The 23,584-nt window shown below is 40.0% G+C and overlaps 1 protein-coding gene and 1 non-coding gene across 10 annotated transcripts in view; one reads left to right on the forward strand and one right to left on the reverse strand.

Annotated features, from left to right (window-relative positions):
• Positions 1–8,364: 8,364 nt before the first annotated feature.
• The window catches only part of LCOR (ligand dependent nuclear receptor corepressor), a 147,246-nt gene continuing 132,026 nt past the window's right edge, over positions 8,365–23,584 (forward strand). For 2 of the 9 annotated variants that reach the window (XM_063101810.1, XM_063101811.1), the window contains exons 1-2: positions 8,933–9,156; positions 9,441–9,514. In XM_063101810.1, the coding sequence (XP_062957880.1) occupies positions 9,080–9,156; positions 9,441–9,514 (151 nt within the window). In that variant the 5' untranslated portion in view covers positions 8,933–9,079. Of the gene's footprint in view, positions 8,471–8,797; positions 9,157–9,440; positions 9,515–9,812; positions 9,878–23,584 lie in introns of those variants that run through there. The other 7 variants (XM_063101802.1, XM_063101804.1, XM_063101803.1 and 4 more) reach the window with 7 other exon arrangements.
• TRNAI-GAU (transfer RNA isoleucine (anticodon GAU)) lies at positions 16,651–16,724 on the reverse strand. Its single transcript has one exon. It is a non-coding gene; the product is annotated as a tRNA-Ile (tRNA).

The raw sequence follows: 23,584 nt of genomic DNA on the forward strand, positions 1-23,584 counted from the left end.
TCAGTTCGGCAAGTTCTGCTACATTTTTTTTCAGGGCATTGATTTCCTTGTACATTCCCTCTTTCAGGTCCTGTATACTTTTGCTTGTTTCATCATGATGTCTAGCTGAGTTTTCTTGAATCTCATTCAGTTTCCTTAGAATTATCACTCGAAATTCCTTGTCAGTAATTTCAAGGGCTTCTTGTTCTATCGGATCTAGAGCTTGTGATTTATTATCTTTTGGTGGTGTACTTTCTTGATCTTTTGTATTTCTGGTATCATTTCTTTGATGTTTATTCATTGTGGCTGGGGGTTTCACAGTCCACAGGTTTGACACTGTTGACTAAGATGTTGCTGTGGTTGCCAATTTGGTATGGCTACCTCAGTGACTCTCTGTTCCGTGCGCTCTGGCCCGGGCTGCTGGGATGCACCGAGGCACCGCAGAGCGTGTGGTCTCTGCAGAGCTTCCCCTTCCCCTGCAGGATGTCTCCCTGCTCTGTGCGCATTAGGCCGGGCTTGGGATGGAGCCGGGTGGCGACGGTGAAGCCTATCTGCTGCTGTATCCCACGGTGGCGGCCCCCCCACAGGGTGTGTGGACTCTAGAGAGCTTCTATCTCCCTTGCTGAGTGACTTTGTGCCCCGTACACATTGGGCTGGGCTGCTGGATTGTGTGGCAGCAGCGTGGACCCCATGGAGTTCCCGCCTCCCCTGCTGGATGTCTCCCCGCTCTGTGTGCACTGGGCTGGGCTGGGAATGAAGCCGGGTGGCGGCGGTGAAGCCTACCTGTTGTATCACGCAGTGGCGGCCCGCAGGGCGTGTGGTCTCCGCGGAGCTTCTGCCTCTCCCGCTGGACGTTTCCCTGTCTCGGCCGCGGGTTGACTCGCTTCCAGCTCCAGGGACGGGCGGGTGGGGGCAGAGGGTCAGAAGCCCCGGTCACCGCTGCAGATCGGGGTGGCGCATGCTGGCTCAGGCCTCTATGTTTCCATGTTTGCAGCTGCGGCTGCGGCTGCAACTGCGACGCGGACAGCGGCACACCAGCCGGTAGTGCGCGCGGGTTGTGGGAATATTCCCGGTTCTCAGCAGGGTAAAACACCCTTTTGAAGCCGTTCCTTTGCGCCAATTCTGGTACAGCTGCATTTGGCGCGGGCCTCAGGCTGCTTCTAATCGTAGCGGAAAAGCAGCAAGCAGCTCTCCTCTTCCGCCATCTTGACCTCCACTCTATCAATTCAAATATTAATCACTTCTAGAAACACCCTCATAGATGCACCCAGAAATAATGTTTAACCAGATATCAAGGCATCTTGTGGTGCAATCAAATTGACACATAAAATTTACAATCACAGGATACAAAAGATTTCTTAGGGATTGGTACTGGTGAAAGGGAAGGGGAGGAAACAAAATTGGGCAGAGAAAGTAATCGAAGAAAGATGCAGGTCGACAAAGCCTCAGCCAACCCAATGAAGCACTTTGGAACAAGTATTAACCATTAAAGTGTCCTGTATCAGGCTGAAATGACCTGGCTGTTATATCCTGCCCACCCTTAGTCACCATATCCCGGCAGCTTGGGAAGGATGTGTGACCTTGGGTAAGACTGTTCTCAGCAGCTGAGGCTAACCCATGCTGCATTCACTGAAATTGGGTGGCAAGTTCTTCCTTGAAGAAGAATCTAGGCTGCACATCTCTGTATCCAACATACCCTTCTTTGTTCATTCTCAAAATTGGCATAATTACTCATAGATCTTTTCTTTATAAATTCCAAAAAGTTTGTCAAGTTTCTGCTGGCATTTTGGTTGGAATGGCCAGAATGTATATCATTCAATGTGGGGAGAACTGACACTCACTGGGTAGTGATGTGCCAAATAGATGTCATTTGGATGGTGGCCAAATAGCTGGCACTCTGGAAAAGGAGCTACAGAAGAAGTGGGCTAAGGAGACAGCTAGTATGGTTGGGAGATTGTTAAATATGGGGCGGGCAGCTCAATCTAATAAGTGAATATAAAAATATATATATGAGAGCCTGGTTTTCCATGTCAGAAGGGGATTTAAAACTATGGCATAGGAAAAGCCTTGCAAGTATCCAGAGGTGCTGGATTGGAATCAACTGCATCAGTGTGAACTCCTGATTTTTAAAACATATTTAGAGATAGATTTATTTATTTATTTATTTATTACTTTTTGTCTTTTTCGTGACTGGTACTCAGTCAGTGAGTGCACCGGCCATTCCTATATAGGATCCGAACCCGCGGCGGGAGCGTTGCTGTGCTCCCAGCGCTGCACTCTCCCGAGTGCGCCACGGGCTCGGCCCTTAGAGATAGATTTAAAAATAGGTATGTGTATATACATATATATATTTCCTAGCTATGACATCTGATAGGGCCTAGAAACATTGACATCCTAGTAGCAATGAACACATTGAGAGTCCAGATCTTGATTTCTATCTTGAATACTATCCTCCACCAAAAGAAACCAGGGCTCCTTGGAGAAATGGCTGATTCCAGAGCTGAGGCAGGGAAAATACAAGGTGAGCTTAGAACATGTAGTTGTACCAGAAAATAAGGAAATGCTTATAGAATGATGCGGATGTGCCAACAGGACCAAGAAGTCAGTTTGAAGGGGCTCCCACTGGCCAAATCTGGAATAATTTAAGCATGAAGATAAATAACCATAGTAATACATTATAACTCATTGAATGAAATAGGAATCTATTAGTCCATACTAAGATCAATAAGCAAATGAATAAATAAATAAAAGGGGAGAAGGGAAAACTATTCCTCACATTAGCATGCTAACTAATAAATGCAGAAGAAATGATGAAGTAAGAAAATCATTATTTGACCATCATCACTGTGACAAGTAATTCATTCTTTAATGGATGTAAAGGCTGGTGAGCAAGGGTTTGATAAGGCATTTATCTCAGAATATCTCCCCACAAAATATTTACCAACTACAAAGGAAAAAATGGTGATTTCATGGTGGGGAAAATCACTTGACCAGATAAGCCAAGTTCTCATCACAGTGATGCCAAGGGTTGACACCATGTGCCTCCTGATGAGATGCACTGAAAATACCTGTGGGTTTCTGGTCAAAATGTATGGCTCAGTCTAGTCACGAGCAAACGCTGGACAGACCCAGTTGAAGATCATTCTACAGAATAAAAAGCCTGTTCTCTTTAAAACTGTCAAGGTCATGAAGACAAAGAAAGACCAAGAAACTTTTACAGATTGAAGGAGACTGAAAATACATGACGATTAAATTCAATGTAAATTCCCAGACAGGATTTAGGACTAGTTGGGATATTGCTGTATGGAATATTTATTGGGTCTGTATTGAATCAATGTTGATTTCTTGATTTGGAGGACTGTATGATGGTTATGAAGGAGAGTATCTTTGTTTTGTGGATATACACACTGGATATTTAGGGGTGAAGTGGCATTGAGTCTGCAACTTTCTATCACATGTTCATAAAAAGATTTGATTTGAGATAACAAAACCATGGAGATACATACAGAGAGAGAGAGAGAGAGAGTGAAAGCAGATGTGATAAAATATTAAAAATTGGGGAATATGAGTGAGGGGGAAATGAGAGTTCTTACAACTTATCTGTTACTTGAAATTATCTCAAAATAAATATGAAACATTCATATTCATATTCAAAATAAACATAAAAACATACATCCACACAGAAACTTGTACACAAATGTCCATAGCAGCATTACTCATAATAGCCAAAACTGAAAACAATAAAAATATCCATCAACTGGAAAGAATAAACAAAATGTTGCATATCCATATGATGAAGTATTATTTGGCAGTAAAAAGTAAATACTCCTTGTATTGGCCAACTGTTAGAAAAAAAGAAAAAGAAAAAAAGTAAATAACAATACATGCTACAACATGGATAAACCTTGAAAACATTATGCTAATTGAAAGCAGCCAGTCACAAAAGACCACACATTGTATAATTCCATTTATATGAAATGTCCAGAACAAGAAAATTCATAGAGACAGAAGGTAGATTAGTTGTTTACAGGGGCTGAGGAGAGGGCGGATGGTGAGTGACTGCTATTGTATATGGGGTTTCTTTAGGGGGTGATGGAAATGTTCTAAAAGTGATTGTGGTAATAGCTATACAGTCTATAAATATACTAAAAACCACTGAAGTGTACACTTTAAGTGAGAGAATTCTATGATATGTGAAATATATCTCAATAACACTGTAAAAGAAAAATAAATTTCACATACACAACATAAAGTAAAGCCAGAAAATTTTCTAGGCCAATGGCACACAGGCAGACAGACTGAGAAGAAAGAAACTCTGAAAGTCTTTTACTAAGCAAGGAGAGACACTACCTGAGTAGTTCCTCAAAAGACCATGCCACCAAGTGATGTGACTTCCCTTCTGTCTGACTAGGTCTTATCTCTCACTCTAGGTCCCATTTCCCAGAGTAGCACTGGAGGCAAAATAGTGTCATGCTTAAAGAGCTGGCTCTGCAGCCACAATGTCTGGGTTTTAATCCAAATCTACCATTACTTGCATGATCTTGGACAAGTTACTTAACCTCTCTGTGCTCTGTTATAAAATGAGGATAACTGGTTGGGTTGTTATGAGGAATAAATGACATAATCTATGAAAAATTCTTCAAAAAGCATCTGCTACTTATTGGAATTCACTAGAATCTGACTGTTTCTTTTTTAATGTTTTCCATCAGTATGTGTTTTGTTCTTTAGAAGACGTCAATCCATTTCACCCTCCCATTTATTGATGGCCATTTGCCTATTGCACACCACCTCCAACTAATTGGACACAGGTAGTAGTTGACCTAATACAGAGAAACCCAGTCCCATGGTTCACAGACAGAGTCTACTCCCCTTTTCTGATATTTCTTTTTTGTGCTCCATTTCTGCCTATCATCTAGAGCCCATTGTGAGAACTATAGAACATGGTCCAGAGAATGTTGTTTTCAAAGGCCAAGGTCATTGCTGTCATTCCTTCATACTCTCACAGATTGACTCCAAACCGCACAAGCATCTCGGTTTCCTGTCATCCTGCAGACGGGGCAAGAAGATAGGAGGAGCTTAGGAAGCAGTGATCATGAGAACTGATGCTCATTTCATGCTAAGGATGTGCCAGCTGCTATATGTAAATTGTTTCATTTCACCTTCACACAAACCCCATCTTGTAAACTCTTATTATTCTCTTTTTTCATGTGAGGGAATTGATGACCAGAAAAGTTCATTTGTCAAGACCACACAGTCACTAAGGGATAGAAACAGGATTCCAATCAAACTTTCTCTATCTTCAGATCCTATTCTCTTAACTGCCCTGTTATATTGCTTGTCCCTCCCCAGAATGGGGAAGAGTTTACAGCTAAGGCCCTCTTTCAGGGTAGCCAAAAGCAATATAGGTCAGAAATTATGTCTTAACTATCTGTGTGTCCTCAGTGCCTAGGACATTGCCTTACATGTGATAGGAACTCAAAATATTTGTCCAACTGCTCAACTGTGCATGGATCATCTCACATGAAATTAAATGAATCCTCTGCTTCCAGAGTCCTGCTTCTACTTATAGGACAACTTAGAGGGGTTTGGAATCAGAGAGATCTTAGTTAGAATTCTGGTCCTGCTGTTTGGTAACTATGTGACCTTGGACAAATGAATTTAACTCCTCTGAGTCTTAAGTTCCGAATCTGGAAAATGTGGTAAAGTAATACCCACTTCACAGCATTGTTATTTAGGTGGAATGAAATAATGCTGCAATGCTATGTTTATACGGTAGGTATTCAACAAATGACAGTCATAATTGCCCTCTCCCCCTTATCCTTTCTTCCAAGTAGGCCTTCCTGAGAGGTCAACTATATGTTGGTTCCCACCTTAAAACAAGTGAAGCAGCAACTGGGATTCAAAGTGGAGTAGTGGAAATTGCACTAAATTGGGAATTGGGAAACTTGTCTCCTGGCTTACGTTGTCCTCCTTTGCCTAGCAGCTATGTAACCTTAGTCAAGTCACCTTACTTGTCTGGGTTTCCAATTTCATACCGCAAGTTAGAGATTCCATACCTCAATTTGGAATTGATCTCTGAAGTCTCTAGGAGGTTCTGAATGTATATGGCTGAGACTCTTTAAGAGAGTATGTGGAGGAAGTATTACCCTTGGTTTGATTGCTTTTAAACAAACTATACGGGGTGATTGAAAAATACATTCATTATTAACTCATTTTAGAGTTACATGTTGTCCACTTATTTGAAACTTCATGAAACATACTTCCTCCAAATACCACAGAAACTTGGTGAAAAGCTACGAAGGACTCAAACGCACCACTTAGCAGGGAAGAAAGGAACTCAGGTTGGTGATACAGGATGTACTGCCGCATGTAAAGAATGGTTGCCCATTGCAATCTCTTATCTCCTATTCGTCCTCCCTTCACCACTCAGGATAGTATCATGTACAGTCATCCCTTCGTATCTGTGGGTGATTGGTTCCAGGACTTCCTGCAGATTCCAAAGTCCTCAGATACTAAGGTCCCTGATATAAAATGGCACTTTATTTGCATATAATTCATACAAATCCACCAGAATACTCTAAATCATCTCTAGATTACTTAAAATACTTAATACAATGTAAATGCTATGTAAATAGTTGTAGGGAGTAATGACAGGAAAAAAGTCTGTACATGTTAAGTACAGATGCAATGTTTTTCTCTGAATTTTTTTTTTAAAGATGACGGTAAGGGGATCTTAACCCTTGTCTTGGTGTTTCAGCACCACGCTCTCCCAAGTGAGCCAACCAGCCAGCCCTATGTAGGGATCCGAACCCGTGGCCTTGGTGTTATAGGTAGGCACCACACTCTCCCAAGTGAGCCACGGACCGGCCCTTTTTCTGAATATTTTTGATCAGCGATTGGTTGAATTCACAGATGTGGAAACCACGGATATAGAGGGCCAACTGTACACAGAAACTCAGTACTTGACTTAGTAGCTTGTTCACTTGACAGTACTCCAAAGCCAATGAAATATTGTGGACTTCTGAGAATTGTGGAAAGATCATTTGTTTTTAAGATTGGGGGAGCAGGGCAAAGGTGCCTTTCTACATCTCAAACCACTCCTACCCAAGAGGCCCACCCAGTTCATCTCATTTTGGATAGACAGGCCATTCCAACATTCCACAAGTGCTGGGTTCAGAGAACCAAGACCACTGCCTTTGAAAAGACTGACATCAATACGCCACTGGAATCCTTCATGTCAACTATTCAACGACTTTGCTTTACTTACTTCAGTTATTAAAATTAAGTCTTCAAATTTAAATTTAAATACCTAACAGCTGGAATGCATTGTCCTTAATGTTAAACCCCAAAGGTGGGAAGAAGCCAGAATCCTAGGATACTAGGGCTATCGGTACAAAGAGCTCTCTTTTTCGTTTTTTCTTTTGTTTTTGTATTCCCTCTTCTGTTTCCCCCTCTTCTTTTGTCCCCCTGTATTTCTTCTCTTCTCTCTCAAATAACAGTCAATTAAGACCAGTATTATGTTTATATGGAACAAATATTGCCCTCTGCAGTGGAAATCCCCTTCCTCATCGAAAATACTGTATTTCTCTTCAAGTCCTTTTCTGAAACCCGAAATTCATTTTCCAGCAGTCTGCTTCAAGTATTTTAATTTAAGCCTTCTTTCGAAATACCATTCTCACTTTAGCACAATTTTCATAAATTCTTTGAGAATTTCGGTTATGACCAGCCTTGCTAGTAGAAATTTATTTTTTTTTAATTTAAAACACTTGATTTCAATTTTTTTATTGGGTTTACGCATGTTGGCTAAATCTTCCATTGACTTAATAACATATATCCATTTCACCTTTGAAAATCTTAGGGCTCAGTGCCTCCATGGGTCTCCGGGAATTTATTCCTATTTATGCTTCTTAAACAGGCTCCTGGGAAGAGCAGTTTCGACCAAGAAGTTCAGAGAAGTAGTTACTTCCGAACTTGCAACAGTTGGTGTAGGGCGATAGGCAGGTTGGAAGTGATACATGGAGCTGGTTTAAAACACAAAAAGCCCCAGGCAGGGAAGGGGCAGCCGTGGCCTTGGGGAACTACGCGGTGCGGCGCGGGGCCGAGGGGGTCTGAGCTCCAGCCGTGCGAAGGTGCCGTCCCTGGCGGCCAGAGGCGACGGCGCGCGCTGCCAAGGACACCAGGGACCGCAACCGGCGAGTGGCACGGCAGTGCGCGCGGACCCAAGTCGTCCCCAGGGATACACCAGGGCCACTGAGAGGTGAGGCCGACCCTGCCCCCGCGCCACCCCCCGCAGGAGGCGCGACGCCCAGGCCACGGGTGCGTGCGCGGCCCCGGGCGACGCGGCTGGGCGTGCGCGGGGCCGCGGAGGAGGCAGGGCCGGGAGGGCGGCAGAAGATGGCGAGGGTGTGTAGGCGGCAGCAATGCTCCGTTGAGAGACGCGGCTTTCGGCAAGAACTGGATTCGTGGCGCCACAAGCTCATTCACTGTGTAGGTGAGACCCTCCCCAGGCCGCCGCCGGCCCTCAGGCCGCTCCGCTGCCGGCCATCCCGGGCGAGGGAGGGAGCCGGGACAGAGGCAATTGCAGCTCCGGCCCGCCCGCCCTCTTTGGCTCGGGCGTCCCCCTCCCCCACCCCCCGGAGTGCGAGCGCGCGCGACCTCCAGGCGGGCTCTCACGGCTCGGCCGGCACGCGCGCGTCGGCCCCTCCCCTCCGTCCGCCTCCTCGGGGCGGGCTCTTGGCGGGAGCGCGTGCCCCTCCCCCCGCTCGCCTCCCGCTCCTCACCCGCGGCCAGGCGCCGCTGCCGGCTTATTGTGGAGACTCGCCCCGCGGCGCTGCCCCTGGACTGGGGGTGGCACGAGGGGCAGGGGTGTGCTGGGCCGCGGCTCAGCCCTCTCCTCAGCTCTCGCCGTCGCTGTCCTGCGCCCGCGCCGCCCCTCCCCCACGCGCGGCGGCGCGCCCCCATCCCCGCGTGCACGCGCGGCGGGCGGGTGGGCGGGCGCCCGGCGTTCGGGCGTGTGCGAGGCGTGAGGCGGAGATGGGGGCGGAGGGAGCCGGAGCTGTCACAGGCCCCGGGTCCGTCTGACCGAACCAAGTGGGGTGTCATGGCCGCGGGGGGCAGCGGCTGCACTTCCTCTGCGGGCGGCGGCGGCCGGGGAGTTAATCCTCCACGCACGGGTCGGTGTGTGCGTCTGTGTGGTCGGTGTGTGCGCGGCAGGGAGGGGGGTGGTCCCGGTCCGACTGAAGAGCCCGGGCGGGGGTCGCTCTTGTCCCTCCCGGGGATTGGCCGGAGCCGCCGCCTCGCCGAATGCCTCGTCCGTCCCCTGCCTTCCGGACCTCGGGCCACCCTCGGTGGCTTTTTTCCCTGTGGGCCGGAGGGAGTGTGGACCGGGGCGCCCCGGGAGGGGCCGGGCGGCCGAGCTGCGCCTCTCACACTGTATGTTTTGTCTGTTTTTCTCTCCCAAGGTCCCGTTTCCCTCTGTGCGGCGGCCGGCGGGACCATAAGGGCTTAACTCATATATTTAACCCCCCTCCAAAAAGTAAGTGGCCCGTGTGGTGTCTCCGCTCCGCCCGCCGCCCCCTAGCCCCAGTCCATCCTTGTGTCTGACTCTCCTGTCCTCCAGCATTGTTATTTCCCCATCTTTGCTTCGGTGCTGCTAATGTGTGGGGAAATGCCCTCTCGTCGTCCTCTGTCCCCCACGCCCAGCCCTCGGGGAGACCCAGAATTCCAGTCCCCTCCTCCCCGTGGGGAATATTCTTGGGAACCAGGTTTTCCCCTACAGAATCTAGGAGATTCTATCCGTCCGCTTGGGCCCCTCATCCCCTCCTTCCCGACAGGGTTTCATTGGAAGGAATTATGCAAATCCTGCTTTCTGGTGTCCATTCAGCGGCAATTTCATGCGGTGAGAAGTTCTCTTTGTTGTGCGAGGGGGCGAACAGACACTGATTTAATAGACATATCTGTTGGGGGGAAGGGTGGAGGGGTTGTGGGGAGGCTCAGTTTGGAAGAATTACAGCACTTGGTTAGCTCAATGTCTTTGTGTTTGAGCCTTCTGGCTTGACAGGAGGGTCTGCCCTTCACAACGTCCCACAAGGGATGTTTTCTGTAATAGATTAAAAAGCAAAACTGAAACTTTAAACAAGTGAAAAATAAGGTAACCTTTACTTAGAGAATACAAGCCTTTCCAATTCTGTAGTGTTTCATTGTGAAAATGTGTAATGTGAATTCTGTTGAGGATTTAGACTGTAACACAAAAATTAATATGGGTAACAATGCTTTAAAGTATATGATATCACTTTGGTTGTGCAAAGGTTTAAAAAAGTACATTTGAAAACATATGCTTGTGTAAATAATAAAGGCACGAATCAGTTTTTTGGTATAATTTATCTCTTGTGAATATATTTTAAAATTCCCTTCCCAGTTCTGCACTCCAGGAAACAAACAACCTTTTGGCTATCAGCTATCATTTACTCTGCTCAGTCTCTGCTTGTTTTATTCTTTCGGACCTATCATACATTTGCTAATATGTTACATCGGCTTAAGCACTTTCTGAATTGTGTTATTTGTAACCATCACATAAGATAGCATATAGGAGGTTTTGAGAAGCATGAAATTATTACGTTTTCAGTTGTGTAAATTAATATAAAATCCTGAAATTATTTTGAAGAATTTTTACTTCTTGTGTTTGTTTCACTTAATGATTGGTTTTGTTTGGTACAGCTTTTTAGATTTTAAAAGATTTTGAAATTGAATGTAGCCCTGTAAATTTCTTGTTAATGTTGCTTTAGTTTAGATGGTTTTAATGAGTTGTTTATATTATTCTAATTCTGTTTGTTTTGAATCCTTGCCTTCTTCCTCAGGCCCCCTTTTTATCAGTCATTGTTAGTGGTCAGTTCCTGTTGCTTGACAAGGTTTTTTTTGAGTGTGTTTATTTTGGTGTTACCTGATAAAAGTCCTTGTGTAAATATCTCAATTGAATATCAAAATTTAGATTCATTTTTTTGAAGTAGTAGTTTAATCTGGTGATCACTTTTCTTAAAGCATACTTTTAACTCCAAATTTCCAGTCTCCAGGTAGTAAAGTTCAGCAGATATTTAGAGTCCAGAGTGCAGAGCCGTATTTTAATCTGAGCAGTAATATATATTGATAATCTCCCAACCAAAATCATTTGGGCCTCATATTTTTTCTTTTATCATATGTAATTTTGTTCTTTAACAGGAGAGTTCTAAGTAAATCAATTGTAATGTTAACTTTCAGTATTTAAAAGGGCTGGCAGTGATCATACAATCCAAAAGGCAACTATGTTGTTTACTGTTAGATGTAGTAGTTCTGCTTTTATTTTAATGTGATCGGTTATGAACAGTTAACCTATTTAATTCTCTTGGCTGATTATCTTAATACCTTAGGGTTGTTTGGTTTCTAACTGATATTTAATTTATAGCAGTCTTTGTATTAAATATGAATTCTCAATTATTTCCCAAAGTCTAATTCTCCTTTCTACTTTTTCTTTGGGGGGGTTGGGGGGAGTGGTTAAGAGGGGTGGAGGGGTTGCCACTGGAGGAGCTGGTGATTCCATGATTAGTTGAATTGCAGTTAGTAGTGGGTTCAGACAGTGATTGTGATCAAGATGGATATTTGGTTACCAGGTGATTATTGAGGGGTCCTCTGGGACTAGGATGATTAGTCTAGATTCCAGGAAGATCTAGGCTCTTTCTGCTGCCTGATGTGATGTAACCTGTTACTTGGCTGCTCCTCACCCTTGCTGTACTCCTGAGAAGCTCCTCCCAGTGTGGAGAAAGTTGTGGTGATTTCAGCTCGGCTAAAAATGGACAGAAGGATGAGTTACTTTGATTTACAAAAAGTCATTTCAAATTGCCCTAATTCCCTCAAGTATGCTTATAAAGCTGGAGCAATTCTATGAAGCATCTGAATAATGCCATCTTTTAGCCTTAGGGAGGCTACACAGTATGGCCTAGAATTTCTTACATAGTGAGAATTGGTTATTTGATGTCTGTGGGAACTTGTCACTTCTGTCTAATCACTTAGCTACTTGTATTAGTGCTGTTTTTAGGAAGGAAGGGCAGTGAGGTAAGTGCTTTTACTTCATTTAAATATTTATTAAGCATCTGTTTTGTACCAGCCACTATGGGCAAACAAAGATACTGAGAAAGTTGCCCTAACCTTCAGGAACTCTTTGCTGTAGCAAACTTATAAGGTATTCAGTTATTGTACAAGGCAAAGTGTGCCATATGATGGTGCAAGCAAGTGCTAGGAGTGTTTAAAAGTGAAAGAAATGTCTTCTGAGATGATAAAAGACGGTTTCATGAAGATGGTGGTGGATTTTTGCTTTATTTTGATGAATATGGAAAAGGCATTCCATTTATGAGAAACAACATGAGCAGAAATGGGAAAGGACAGCAATGAGTTGTCTATTTAAACTGCAGTCCATGATTAGTGTAGAGGACATAAAGTGATAAATTTGCAAAGGTATTTTGTAGGGTTTTTCTAATACAGGTTAAAAAATGGAGACTTTTTGTCAGGCAACTTGAGGTTTGCAATACATTTCTCTTTTTAGCTCAGGGGACAAGTGTTTTGTTTATTTAAGGATTGCATTGTGGAACTCTATGATGATGACACAGATGCTTTTTTAAACCACCTTGACAGGGACAATATTATCATCCACAACAGTACTGTCTTCTGAGTAAACTCATTTGGAGATTATACCTTATTCCATTGCACAGAACCTATTTTTGGAATTGTGTAAAATCAATGGCATATTCATTTTTGAATCCCATTCTTATTGGCAAATTTTCATCCTTACAGGATGGATTTGTTATTTGGAAACGATATTTGCTGTCAAGTGTGGCAAATAAAGGTGTATAGTAAGTAATGAGATTGGTTTTTCTTCCCTGGCTTGCATATTGGCTCTGAAAACTCAGTAAAGGGGCTTGGTTTTTTGTTTTGATGTGCCTCTGAACCTCTCTCGATTCTTATTTCTTTTATGTCTGTCCATTTGCTGTATGGAATCCGAGTTTGTGAAGTGGATAGATGCAAAAAACAAAATTTTTTTTTTGTAAACAACATCACTGCAAATGCAAATTATCTTGTAGTCTAACTGCAAATATTTAAAAAACCTTTTTACTATTCCATACACTTGCACATTGCCTTGGAGATAATTCCAGTATAAACTGTTAGCTCATTTTATTGACTATCTCTTGTATGGAGGAAGTATCCCAAGTACAGTGGTTCAAACCCTGAATTTTTTTCTCTTTTTTGAGTAATAATTTATATACCATGAAATTTACCCTTTTAAGTATAGAACTCTGTAGAACTCAGTGGTTTTTAGCTTATTCACAACGCTGTGCATATATTATCAGTATCTAATTCCAAAACATTTTCATTACCTAGAAAAGAAACCCCATACCCATGGGCAGTCATTTCCCATTCCTCCTGTGACTCAGTTATTGGCAGCCACTTATCTGCTTTCTGTTTCTGTGGATTTGTCCTTTCCAGACATTTTATATAAATGGAATCTTGCAATATGTGGCCTTTTGTGTCTGGCTTCTTTGATTTAGCGTAATGTTTTCAAGGTTCATCCATATCGTAGCATACATCAGCATTTTTTCCTTTTATAGCTAAATACTGCATTGTATGGACATACCACATTTTGTTCATCCATTCATCAGTTGATGGACATTTGTTTTTTTGTTTTTTCCTCCACTTTTTGGCTATTTTGAGTAATGCTTCTGTTAACATTTGTGTACAAGTTTTTGGGTGGATATTCATTTTTAGTTCTCTAAAGTTTGTACCCAAGATGGAATTGCTGGGTCACATCGTAACTTTATGCCATACTGTTTTCCAAAGCGGCTGCAGTAGTTTACATTCCCACCAGTAATGTCTGAGGGTTAGAATATCTCCACATCCTCTCCAACATTTGATATTGTCTTTTTTTGGTTTTTATTATAGCTATCCCAGTGGGTATGAAGTAGTAACTTGTGGTTTCTCTAATGATTAGTAATGTTGAGCATCTTTTCATGTACTTGTTGGCCATTTTTTATCTTTGGAGAAACGTCAATTCACATCCCTTACTTACTGGCCAGCCACCCCCACCCCCAGCCCATTTTTTAATTATTTGTTTTTTTATTGTTGGATTTAAGAGTTCTATATATATTCTGGACACTAGACCCTTATCACTATATGATTTGCAAATATTTTTTCTCATCATATTCCCCCATTTGAGAACAATTACAGATCAACACGTAAGAAGATATATACTGTAACAAAAGCTATACTGCAGTATACCTTGTGAAGGAAATAGTGGATATAGTAATGCAGTGATCATGGTGAAATAGAATTATTACAGAAAGGTTCCCTTAAATATGCTTTTCTACAAATTATTAAAGTTATTTTATGGAGTTGTATAACAACACAGATATACCTTGCTGACTAAGTCTACTAAATTCCTGCATTTCTGTAATGAGGGTTCAAGTATCAAGTTCAGATAATGTGTACCACGTTATTCCAATCTCTTTTATACCTAAGTTTTGCCTAGTATGCAAATAACAGAGATTTGGGTAAAGAAGGATATCTTCACTCTGTATTGCCCTGTTACAAATATTTTCTCTGAATTTACTCCATTTCTGGGTTTGAATAATAAGAATTTGAGTAGTGAGAAGAATATGTACAATAACATTATTTTTGAAATTTAAGTATACGTTTTGTGTTTGCATTTTGTGAAACCCAGGAATCTGACAAGTTATACAATTTATGGCAACTACTATATGGTTTTGTTTTCTAGTGCTAAACTGAATATACTGTTTTCAAAGGACTGTTTTGAATTTTGTTGTTACTCTTAGTTTTTCTGATTTTTATTGTTTAGGTTTGGTCTGTTATGGAGTATTAGGCGTATTAATGTCTTAAGGATGAAATTGAGTATCTTATGGGTAAGTGGCAGAATTAGTTTGAGAATCCTTTGCTTAATGGATTGTGAGGGGCAAGTTGAAAAGCTGTGTAGTAATGGTTGACAGTTTAATGAATTTTTTGTCTTGTTTTTATTCCTTTTGTTAAAGAGAATTGTGGATTCTTTTTGTATATCATTTAATCATTTCTCTGAATTCATTATTGTGCAAGCCAGTGAACATACATGTGTAAAACCAGTGTTTGTTGTAACTGCCCTTTTATAATAAAGTTCTTATAATTCAGGGTAACAGAAGGATCCAATTTTGTGTAGTGTGCATTTTTGAATTTTAAGAGCAGGATGAGACAAAGGGATTGCTAAAAGAAAAAAATAGTGGATGTAACCAGTGATTTAGACTAACATTTCAGATTTTTGTATTGGGAATCTAGAAATTAATAATATGCTTAAGACAGGAGCCAGCCTGTGGCTCACTTGGGAGAGCGTGGTGCTGACACCATCAAGTCAAGGGTTAAGATCCCCTTAGTGATCATTTTTTTAAAATAATAATAATATGCTTGAGACATTTACTAAAGAGAAAAAAGAAATTTTATTCAGTTGTGCCTTATAATTGTATTAAAAATTATTATAACTGTACTTTACCATTTGAAATAAGGCAGCGTTTCTTGTAACTTTTGAATCATTCAAAATCAGTTCATTACAGTTTTTCACAATTTGTTTTTGGTAAGCATCAACCTAGGGGAATAAATGAACTCTCTAAAACTTGACATAGAAGGCAGAAAATATTAGAAAATCTATAAATGGTATCACCATTTTGTATTTGCATAGCACACTTTATACTTTTTGGAAAACTTGCACATACATTACAGTATTTTATTGTCTTTATTTAGAAAAGTAGGAAGATAGAGATGAGTATTGAAAAACAATTGGTCAGTTGGAAAACCTTTAGAAATAACTCTAGTTAAAGCAATCAGAAGGTTTCCCTTAGCATAAATACTTTCCTCTCATCCACAGATATAATTGTATGGTATTTTAATGTTAAGAATATCTGAAATAATTATTTAATTTCTCACATAAGAGTAAAACACAGAACAGAACTCTTTCCAGAAGGAAATCTTTTTTTTTTTTTTTTGACCTGTATGGTGTGGTCAGCACCACGCTCAGCCAGTGAGCTCACCGGCCATCCCTAAATAGGATCTGAACCTGCGGCCTCGGCGCTTCCAGCACTGCACTCTCCCGAGTGAGCCACAGGGCCAGCCCCCAGAAAGAAACTTTTTAAAATTTAACTTGCTCCGATTGCTATCTGAAATTAGGTAGGTTTTTTTTTTTTTTTTTTAAATCTCTGTTAAAGATGATACACATCAAGATGTACTTTTTGGGTTAGAAGATGTGAAGACCGGTATTATTTCCTATGAGGATTACTATTATTGGAAAAACTTGTATGACGAGCATTTTGATATTTATTGGTATTTTTAGATAGTCCATGACTGTTACTGGATCCCACGATTAGCTTAGGTTTCATAAAATTTGAATCATTTTATGTTATTTATCAGTAAATAATTATTGTGTACTCTTCTCTGATTAGTTGACTTTTTAGGTTTGCAGAGGATAAACTCACAATATAAACGGGAAGAAAAACTAATATTAAAAGGATCTGCAGTACCACAAAGAAATATGTTTCATTTTGCTTAATAAAAGTAACAGGCTCTACTTTTAGAATGATGAGTTTATATGAATTGTCGTTTTTGTTTTCGGGTGGCTGGCCCGTGCAGGGATTGAACTCTGGACCTTGGTGTTATCAGCACCATGCTCTAACCAACTGAGCTAACGAGCCAGCACCCTACAAATTTTTGAAATATGTGTACTATGTGTATAGAGGAAGGAATTGTTGAATTTGTTAAATTAAGCACACATTCAGCTTGATGTTCTTTTTTCATGTGTTTTTTTATTGTTCCGAATGTATGTGTATTTGTGGACTTTTACTTGGATACTCTCCTTCCTTTCCGTCAATGCAGGCATGTTTTCTAGGTCAGTTGTTGGTATTTACCTTTATATCTACCCACTGAGTATTATGTTCTTTACATTTCTTTCCATCTTTTAGATTCATTATTTTTCAAATCTAGAAGGGAACTTGTTTTCTTGTCCGACCATACCAAGTAAAGGGAAAGGAATTTTTTTTTTTTTTTTTTTTTAAAGATTACCGGTAAGGGGATCTTAGCCCTTGACTTGGTGTTGTCAGCACCACACTCAGCCAGTGAGCGAACCGGCCATCCGTATATGGGAACCGAACCCGGGGCCTTGGTGTTATCAGCACCGCACTCTACCGAGTGAGCCACGGGCCGGCCCAAGGGAAAAGAATTTAAAAGAAATCTTTAATTTTGGAAATCCTCGAACATACGTAAAAGAGAAGGAATAGTACAGTGAACAACACCCAGCTACATCTGCTACTGGCCATTCTTGTTTCATCCCCATTTAATTACTTTGAAGCAAATCCCAGACACCATATTGAGTACTGAATCTGTTTTACATCCTTTTGTATACAGTACCATCTCCCTCTTCCCACTTCGCATCCCTGTCAGGTGGTTCATAAGTATGAAGAAATAAAAACATTATCTGAATATGGAGAAGACAAGTTTTTGCTTTTGTTTTGTTTACTAGTAGTGTTTTTTAAAAGCTACTATATATTGAGTATTTGCTATATACCAGACAAGAACCCTTTGATGTTTTTAACATCTGTTTTACAGGTAGAGAAACGGATTTAGAGAGATTAAGGATCTCATTCTTGGTCACTCAGCTAAAGTGTGGTAGACCTGGGATTGTAATTCAGAATCCTGTGCCTTTTAATCTTAAGCATTACACATACTTTCTTCTAGAATTTCCTATTTGGTTCCATTAGGTCGCCCATTTTTGTTTACAATTACTGATTGCTTACCTACTTTATGTTATATTAAGGAAGTCTGGTTTCTTTACACATAATCTTACCATAAACAGTAACATAATTAATTCCTCTTTCTATTCTGTGGCCTAGAATAGAATGCCTTGCCACTTTCTCTTCAGTTGTTACAGTCCTATTTGTCTTTCCTTTTTTCTTCTTGATTTTTGAGTTATGTTAGTGGTATTCAGAACTAGGTAGGTTTCTGAGCCAAATATTTCCACTGGCTTAGTTTTCTTCATGTTGCTAGACTGGCCATTCTTCACCATTAGGTGAGATTTGAGCATAGGCCTACGAGAGGAAAGACAGCAAAGGACAGATATACAAGTGATGCTGATTTTAGGTTTTAAGTTTGATGAGTCTTCTGTGTGGACCAGCCTAGTTCACAGGGCACTTTGGAGTTTGTAACAAGGCCTTATAGTAACAGCATGTAGGTGGTTGGCCTTTTCTTCAATTCATATTCTTCCCAGAGATCTCAAGGGGGGGGGACAAACAGGGTAAAGCAGATTGAGGTAAGGATTCTGTATTCCTGGATCTTAGCCAGATGCCTTCTCATTTTTAACCTTCTAACTGTGCCTTAGATTTGGTGCAGTTGGCAATAAGTATTTTTAAGTGTGTGATAGATAGTATGTAATTGCTGAGAAGGGGAAGGAGAAATTTGGCAACTTTTAAAAATGGTATACAGTTGTGTGTAGCTTAATGACGGGGATATGTTCTGAGAAATGTGTTGTTAGGTGATTTCATAGTTGTGGGAACATCATAGAGTATACTTACCCAAACCTAGGTGGTATAGCCTACTACATACTTACGCTATATGGTATTGCCCTGACCACCATTGCATATGCAGTCTGTCATTGACCGAAACGTCTTTATGCGGTGCATGATTGTACTGTTTTGGTAATTTATACCTCACTGATCTTAGACAAAGTAATCCTTCATTAGCAGGCACAGGAATATGTTGTGAGAAAGATAATAGCGGAAATTCTCATCAAAATAGAATGGGAAGCTTCTTGCCTTCAATAAGAATAAAAAATGAGAGGAACATAAATATTTGTATTTCCCTATGTTGAGATGTGTTTTTTTGTTACATGATTAATGATATAAATACTAATCTCATCAGATGTGTTAGGTTATGTGAATTTTCATTCAGCTAGTAAGGAAGCTGACAAAGTTTCATTTGTATAAATGAGCTTATCTGATCACAGTAAAATACTTTAATTGTGGATGGGCATTAAGAAGTCCATAAATCTTTGGTAATAGTTACTGGAAAAAACCTTTAAACTGGTCATTTTTCTGTGAGTGTTTAATAGAACTAATACATCTTAAAAATGATTTTGTTAATATATCACCAATGTTGAGTGGTCAGTGTACTAAAATTTTACTTACTGTTTATCTATTGAAAACGTCACAATTATCTTTAGCAATAATATTTTTATGGTACTTAGATAATCTATCTAGATCTGGTTTCTGTTCTGGAAAGAGAGTACATAAAGATAAAATAATAAAACCTGGATTAATTCCCAATGATTTTTTGAGAGGTACTGGAATTTTGCTGCCTTGACTTTCTTTTTGTTTTGGCGGCTGGCCGATAAGGGGATCCAAACCCTTGACCTTGGTGTTGTAATACCATGCTGTAACCAACTGAGCTAACTGGCCAGCCCTGTATTGACTTTAAAAAAAAAAAACAGCAACCAGGTATGAGTAAAGTGATAAAGCTATTTTCCTTGTGAGACTTGTGCAGCCACTTTTTATTTGTGTGTATATTTACCATGTGTAATTTTTTATTATATAGTATTTATTAAAATAGATAGGCATATACTATACTGAGAATAAGAAATCTGAATTTGTCTGCTGAAAACAGTTTCAAAAAGATCCATGGTTTTATGGGTACGATTGTCCAATCTTATCCAATCTTAAAAGATAACATTACCTTTGGCCCCCTTTTTCTTAGGTGAAGAACTTATGCTTAAATTTATATTGTGTTTTCAAATCAAAGGTTAGTACATTTTATTGGTGAAAAACAAAGATAAATACATAAATTTTCGACATAAGGTAAGATTTAATTTTTCTAAAGATGTAGAGTCTAACCTGAATGAGTTGTTTTTGGTGAAGGCTGTTAAAACTTAAGATTGAATTATTCACAGATTTTGATCTTTTAAAAGCAAGAGAATGTAAATTAATGGAGAAAGTGATCTGATACAGTTAACGCTGGTAAAAAGAAATAAAATAACATTGTGACAAGGACAAGGGACCAGAGATGTTGAAGACCCAGACAGTTTTTGCCTTTTTTTTCTTTTCCTGAGAACTTAAATTATTTTGGAAAAAATAGAAGTTTTGTTCTCATTAAATGATTAATAATATTTATAGGTTACCTCTCAGCTATTACTTGGTAGAAATTGTTTCTTGAAACTTAGGTAAAAATACCTTTAGTAATTACCTAAGTCAGCCAATCCATATTTTGTCTGATATTCTTTAACAAGTGATCCAGATGAATTGAATTATTTTGAGGAATGTGTATATCCATATATATCCAATTACAAGTAGAAAAGAAGGTAAAGAATAAAGGCTTTATTAAGAAACAGGAAAGCTCTGTTATCAAATCATGCTTCTGCCAATCTCTGGTTTCTTTTTGGCCAGTCCAGGGATGTGAACCCTTGACCTTGGTGTTATCAACACCATGCTCTGCCAACTGGGCTAACTGGCCAGTCCTTAATCTCTGGTTTCTATGACTCAAGAACAGAAATGTAAGCACTGACAATAAGGACACTATTGCTATTGTATTTGATTGGATTATAAAATAAGCAGTGCACTTTAAAACTGGATGCTGGAAGGATGTTCTCAGATGGCAGAATATATAGAATCTTCAGATGTTTGATCCAGAAATACAGTCTAGGATTCTGCCAGGAATGTTCTCTCAGGAATGGCTAGCTTTTACATGATGTCATTCATATTTCTTTCTTACTTCATATATCACCATTTTCATCCATATTTCTTTCTTAATATATCACCGTCTTTTTTTTTTTTTTTTTTTTTTTAAAGGGGAATGGTAAGGGGATCTTAACCCTTGATTTGGTGTTGTCGGCACCATGCTCTCCCAAGTGAGCCAACCGGCCATCCCTATATAGGGATCTGAACCCATGGCCTTGGTGTTATCAGCACCACACGCTCCCAAGTAAGCCACGGGCCGGCTCTCACCATCTTTTCTTTATATTTCTTTTTCTCTTTTTTTTGTGTGTAAAATGATCTATGTTTGGAACTACATCAAGTTAATAAATAAACTGTGAATTAATTTTTAAAAATAAATTGTATACATATATTTAATTCTGGGGAAACACGTCTTCAGAAGCCCATGGAGATAAGAATGCCTTCAGTAGTAGAAACAATGGTAGTGGTAGTTAAAACAAAATTAATAAACAGTTCTGTAATGAAGTCTATTCAATGAAGTCTTTTTCTTTTTTACTGGATATTTTTGGCTCTATTCGCTTCGTTGTTTATATTACTTCTGTAAAACAATTTTATTTTGGTATAATGCAAATAATTTTCTCTCTTCTGGTTTTTGTCTGTTGTTCATGAATGTTAAAAATTTAAGATGTGCAAACTTTCTTGAACTTAAGCATTGGTTTCTCCGATAGTAACTTTGTAATGATAATAGGAATAAGCTTTATTTTGTTAGTATTGTTGTCACCCTTTAACATCATAAAAGAAAGTATTAAATTGATTTTCTTTAATGGCCTATCACCATAAGATGGTATTTCAGTTATCTGTTGCCACAATAATGCTGCATATCAATCAATCATAAAATCTTTGTGACATATAAGTAGAAGCATTTATTGAACTCAGAAGTCTGGGGTTCAGCTGAGCTGGGCTGGGCTTGAGCATGTAGTAAACTGTGTGTTGGCTAGGCATCTTTGCTGCTCTTGGCTGGATTTGCTCCATGTCTGCCATGAGTTGGTTGCCTAAGTTGGTGTAATGGGCAGTTAGACTCTATTCCATGTTCCCCAGATTTCAGTGGGATAGCTTGGGCCTGTTATCATGGCATGGCAAAAGTGCACAAAGCAAGCAGAAATAAGGAAGCACTTTTTCAATCCTCTGCTTGTATAATGTCTGCTAGTATCTTATTGGCTAAAGTAAATCACATGATTGAGCCCACAGTCATGGTGGGAGAGTACTATAAAGTTACATGACAAAGGGCCTAGATAAAAGGAAGGTTGAAGAATCAGGACCATTTACAGTCTGTGTCAGAAACCGTCAGTTTTTGTTTCTTCATGTTCATGACACTAGCTATTCATAAAGCAACTAGTATGTGCTTAACAGGTAATTTTCTCATTTAATCTGTACAGTCAATCTGGAAAGAGTGTGATATCCTTTTATTTACTGATGAAGGAACAGAGACTTAGAATGATTAAATAATACACAATGTGATAGAACTGGTGATTTGAATATAGGACTTTCTGACTGCAGAGTCTAGTGCTTCAACATAAAATCATGTCAATTGTGTTTTTCATTCCCCAGCCCCCAATTTTTTCCCCATTGTTATTGGGAAAAATTGTGTGTGTTTTATCATATCTTTTGTATTGAATATCTTGTTTTTGCCTTCCCAGAATCTTTTCCTTCCTCTTGTGATAGTAGCATCTTGATTTTCCTTCAGAGAGCCACCTTTTTTTTTTTTTTTTTTAAACCATTCTTGAATTTGATATGGTTTGGATGTGGCTGACTTACTCCTGGGGGCCAATACCTGGCCACTGGTCACAGTGATTGAGTGGTTCAGGAACTAGCTCTGAGACTTTGGTGGAGCTCTTGGGAAAGATATATCTTTTCTCATGGGGTAGCTAAGCTAATAACCTATAAGTGGGAAGCAGCCATCATGTGGCAACAGCCTGCCTATGAGTGAAGTTGTGTACCTCGGAGGCGTGCAAAGTGATGGATGGGAAGAGAAATATTCTTATGCACACTTGGATCCAGCTGTGCATGAAGGGAATTCTAAAAAACCTACTTGAGCCCATAACTACCCCTTTATGCTCAAGCCCATTTATGTTGGGTTTTTATCACTTGCAACCAAAAGTTCTGACTAATGCTGGTTTTAATACAGTTTTTTCAAGAAAGATTATACCTGTGTAGGGGGAACTGAAAAAGAATAGCTTACTACAGGAAGACATTGTAAAAAAAACAAAATCTCTGGTCTAAAAGAAATGAGGAAGGATGGTTCCCCTGGGATGATGCTGTACCAGAAAGGAACCTAGTAGGGACATGGGAAGGGGGGAGGATCTACTGAATTTAGTGAGTAGGAAAAGTAGTCTCACAACTACAAGGCTTTCTTTTCTCTTAATCTTTTTAAGTGAATTCTTCAGTCATCTTCAGTGAGTATCAAGTAAGATATGCAAGGGTACTTCAAAAACTTCATGGAAAAAATTGGATTAAAGGATAATAAAAGTCTTTCCATGAACTTTTTGAAGACGCCTTGTGTGTGTGCATACATATACATACGAGGGTACTTAAAAAGCTTCATGGAAAAATGGAATTAAAAAATACAAATCTTTCCCCAAACTTTTTGAAGACCACTCGTGTGTGTGTGTGTGTGTGTGTGTGTGTGTGTATACATATATATTTATTTAGAGAGAGAGGATGCAAGAGAGCAAGTGAGCACATTTGGGTGTTGCAGAGTTCATTTTAATTTTGATTATTTGTATCTCACAAGACATTTTAAACGAAGAAACAGTATAGTAATTGTTGGTTATGACACCAGGTCAACCCACAAACATGAT

Source organism: Cynocephalus volans, chromosome 7, assembly GCF_027409185.1.
Source record: "Cynocephalus volans isolate mCynVol1 chromosome 7, mCynVol1.pri, whole genome shotgun sequence".
In the NCBI taxonomy this organism is placed as follows: Eukaryota; Metazoa; Chordata; class Mammalia; order Dermoptera; family Cynocephalidae; genus Cynocephalus; species Cynocephalus volans.